General features: G+C 26.4%; 1 protein-coding gene across 1 annotated transcript; it reads right to left on the minus strand.

Moving 5' to 3' along the window:
• Positions 1 to 2958: 2958 nt before the first annotated feature.
• On the minus strand, positions 2959 to 3727 carry LOC113815652 (endocuticle structural glycoprotein SgAbd-8). Its single transcript, XM_070118639.1, has 2 exons — positions 3335 to 3727; positions 2959 to 3136 (listed from the first exon to the last, which is right to left on the minus strand). The coding sequence occupies exons 1-2, from the start codon at positions 3547 to 3549 to the stop codon at positions 3013 to 3015; spliced, it is 339 nt and encodes a 112-aa protein (XP_069974740.1). The 5' UTR covers positions 3550 to 3727; the 3' UTR covers positions 2959 to 3012.
• Positions 3728 to 4888: the final 1161 nt, after the last annotated feature.

Consider the following 4888-nt stretch of genomic DNA (forward strand, 5'->3'; position numbering starts at 1 on the left):
ATAATGATAATAATTATTATCCAGTCCATTTATAGTGAAATGAAGGATAAAAGTAATAAAATTCCACAGTCGAAAAAATGGCTAAATCTAGCAAGAAACGTCGAAAATTATTACCATTACTTTCATTATTCTTACGATTATTATCTTTATAGATATTATCATCATGATTATCATTATTGCAGTTATAATGATTATTATGCTAATTATTATAGCTATTTTCATCATCATAACTTTTTTCAGGATGATAATAGCAATAATGATAATTTTAGAAATAATAATGACAATAGTAATAATTATAATGACAAGGATAATGATGTTTTTCTTATTTCTATTGTCATTATTAGTCTGAAAATATTTGAATAGAGTTTATTTTTATTGCAGTAATTATCAAAATTATGATTACAATTATGATTTTGTCATTATCATTACTATTGTCATTATCATTGTCATTATCATCATAATTATCATCATTATTGCATATAATGAAGGAATTATCATGAAAATCATCACAATTACCAGAATTAATGTTAAATTCCTCATGATTACCAATAAAAAGCGGAAAGGTTTTTTTTCGACGTTTCTCTCAAAAGACTGTAATAGGCAAGATTTTGCCGTTTTTCGACTTCTGGGATTTTATTACTTTTGGCCTTTATTTCATTATAAATGGACTGGATAATAATTATTATCATCATTATTATCAATACTGTCATTATTCTTATGATTATTATTAGTAATTATCATGATTATCATCATTATTGCAGTTATAATGATTATTATGCTAATTATTATAGCTATTTTCATCATCATAACTATTTCTATAATGATAATAGCAATAATGATAATTTTAGAAATAACAATAACAATAGTAATAATTATAATGACAATGATAATGATGTTACTAATATTTCTATTGTCATTACTAGTCTGAGTATTATTGGAATAGAGTTGCTTATTGCAATTATTGCAGTAATTATGAAAATTATCATTATAATTATGATTTTATCATTATTATTTTAGAAATAATAATGACAATAGTAATAATTATAATGACAAGGATAATGATGTTTTTCTTATTTCTATTGTCATTATAAGTCTGAAAATATTTGAATAGAGTTTATTTTTGCTATTATTGCAGTAATTATCAAAATTATGATTACAATTATGATTTTGTCATTATCATTACTATTGTCATTATCATTATCAATATCATCATAATTATGATCATTATTGCATATAATGAAGGAATTATCATGAAAATCATTAATATTACCTGAATTAATGTTATACCCCTCATAATTACCAATAAAGAGCGAAAAAAGGTTTTTTTTCGACGTTTCTCTCAAAAGGCTAGATTTAGCCGTTATTTTCGACTTTTGGGATTTTATTTCTTTTGGTCTTTATTTCATTATAAATGGAATGGATAATAATTATTATCCTCAGTCATTATCTATATGATTGTTATCATTATAGTCATTATCATCATGATTATCATCATCATTATCATTATTGCACTTATAATGATTATTATGCTAATTATTATAGCTATTTTCATTATAACTATTTTTATAATGATAATAGCAATAATGATAATTTTAGAAATAATAATGACAATAGTAATAATTATAATGACAATGAAAATGATATTATTTCTATTGTCATTATTTGCATGAAAATTACTGAAATAGAGTTGATTATTGCTACTATTGCAGTAATTATCCAAATGATCATTATAATTATGATTTTTTCGTTATCATTATTTTTGTCATTATCAATGTCATTATCATCATAATTATCATTATTATTGCATATGATGAAGGAATTATCATGAAAATCATCACAATTACCTGAATTAATGTTAAAATCCTAATAATTACCAATAAAAAAAGCGAAATAGGTTTTTTTCGACGTTTCTCTCAAAATGCTGTAATACGCTAGATTTTGCCGTTATTTCGACTTCTGGGATTTTATTAGTTTTGGTCTTTATTTCATTATAAATGGACTGGATAATAATTTTTATCATTATTATTATCATTACTGTCATTATTCTTATGAATATTATCATTATAGTTATTATCATCATGATTATCATACGTAAAATCTAGTGTATTACAGCCTTATGAGAGAAAGGTTGAAAAAAAACTTTTTCACTTTTAAATAATTATGATGATTTTAACATTACTTCAGGTAATTATTATGATTTTCATGATAATTCCTTTATTATTAAGAATAATGATGATAATTATGATGATAATGATAATGATAATAATGATAATAATAATAATAAAATAATAATTATAATGATAATTTTGATAATTACTGCAATAATAGCAATAATTAACTCTATTCTAATAATTTTCATACTAACAATGACAATAGAAATAATGATATCATTATTATTTTTATGAAAATGCATATTATTGTCATTATTATTTCTAAAATTATCATTATCGTTATTACCATAAAAGTAGTTATAATTATGAGAATGACGGGTAATAATAATCATTATAACTGCAATAATGATCATGATGATAATGATAATCATGGTGATAATGACTATAATGATGTTAACCTTAAGATGAATGACAATAATGATGATAATGATGATAATAATCATAGAGTTCAATTATAATTAAATAAAGGCTAAAACTAATAAAATCCCAAAAGTCGAAAAAATGGCAAAATAGAAATAATAATCATATTATTATTGTTATTATAATGAGTATTATTGTCATTGTTTCGAAAATTATCATTATTGTTATTATCAATATAAAAATAGTTATAATGATGAAAATGACAGTAATAATTAGCATAATAATCATTATAATTGCAATAATGATAACGATGATAATGATAATCATGACGATAATAACTATAATGATGATAATCATGACCATAATGACTATAATGATGATAGAAGAATCATAATAAGAATTTCTTTTCTCACTTTCGCTTTAAAAGAAAAGTCTCAATTTCCGAATAAAGTTTCTTCACTTTCACTTAAAGAAAATGATCTTAGTTCCCGGATCTCTGGTAGGGAAGGGGTGGAGCCACGGGGATGATCGCCCCCTGGGGTTTGTACCCCCCTTGTTCGGCCACGAAGGAGATCTCGACGGGGACGCCCTCGGGGGATTCGTATCTGCGGGGAAGGGGTTTCATTGAGGATGCTGAATCCTTCGTAACCTGCTGATTTCGTCAACTGTTTGCTTTCGCAGAGTTTTGTGGTAAATTGCTGGTGTACTTACGAGAAACGTAGATAGACACAAAGGTAGAAAGATAATAGAGAGATGAATAGACAATTATATTCATATACAGAGTGTCGAGGCCCGATGCTCACCTCCAGCCTCCCTGCTTCGCCTGTCCGTCGCTCTCCTTCCCGGACTCCTGCCGGACGATGCCGTTGCCGGACTCGAAGTCGAAGGAGTAGCCACCGTAGGCGTCCTGCGTCCGGTCGTCCTTCAGGATGGGGCTGGGCGCGGAGTAAGGACTCTCGGCCGCCTCCGAGACGAGGACGGACAGCAGCAGAAGGCCGGCCTGTGCGGGATGGGACATGGTACTTGTTTAGTGTGGGATTTCATATTATAAAGACTGGGTAAAGGAATCAAGGAAATAGGTATTAAACACAGTAACAGAAAGGCGCAAGGGCGAGAAATACAGAATGCTAATGATATCAAAACAATAATGGTAATGGATATACTAATTATATGAAAATATTAGTAAGAAAGGAAAGGCAAATCACCCCCTCCCCCCCCCCAAAAAAAAGCCTATAGTATTCCAAAATTGTAGGCCACAGAAAAAAAAATAATAGAAAGGGTAATGACAATGAAAATGGTTATTGTGTTGAAATACGGAAACTATATAATCCTTTACATATAAAGCCGAAAACAATACAACCTGAAGCAAACGCTGCTAATAAAGGAAAGCACTTGAATGTGTGTTTTTTTTTTTTTTTTTTTTTTTGTACAGCACACACACACACACACACGTTCATAAACACAATATATTTCAATGGCCACATACCGTCTTGTCTCGGTAATATCTTAAAGAATCATAAAAAGGAAACTAACAACGGGGACCCATACACACAAGAAAAGTTTTATATATATATATATATATATATATATATATATATATATATATATATATATATATATATATATATATATATATATATATATATATATATATTAACCACACACACAGTATCATTATCGGGGTTCTGTTTTAACTCTAGCGTATTACAGCCTTTTGAGAGAAAGGTCGAAAAAAAAAACCTTTTCACTTTTAAAGGATAATTATGATGATTTTAACATTAATTCAGGTAATTATAATGATTTTCATGATAATTTCTTTATTATTAACAATAATGAGGATAATTATGATGATAATGAAAATAATAATAATGATAATAATAATAAAATAATAATTATACTGATAATTTTGATAATTACTGCAATAAACTATTCTAATAATTTTCATACTAATAATGACAATAGCAATAATAATAATATCATTATTATTTTTATTATAATGAGAATTATTGTCATTATTATTACTAAAATTATCGGTATTGTTATCATCATTATAAAAATAGCTATAATGATGAAAATGACTAATAATTAGCACTATAACTGCAATAATGATAATGATAATAATGACTATAATGATGATAATAATAAGAATAATGATAATAATAATAATAGAGTCCATTTATAATGAAATAAAGGCTAAAACTAATAAAATCCCAAAAGTCGAAAAAACGGCAAAATCTAGCGTATTATTATTATATTATTAAATGAGTATTATTATTGCCTTTTGAAAGGTAAAAAAAAATTTTCTTAAATGATAATTATGATCTTAACACTAATTCAGGTAATTATGATGATTTTCA

The sequence above is a fragment of the Penaeus vannamei genome, chromosome 42 (assembly GCF_042767895.1).
Source record: "Penaeus vannamei isolate JL-2024 chromosome 42, ASM4276789v1, whole genome shotgun sequence".
In the NCBI taxonomy this organism is placed as follows: Eukaryota; Metazoa; Arthropoda; class Malacostraca; order Decapoda; family Penaeidae; genus Penaeus; species Penaeus vannamei.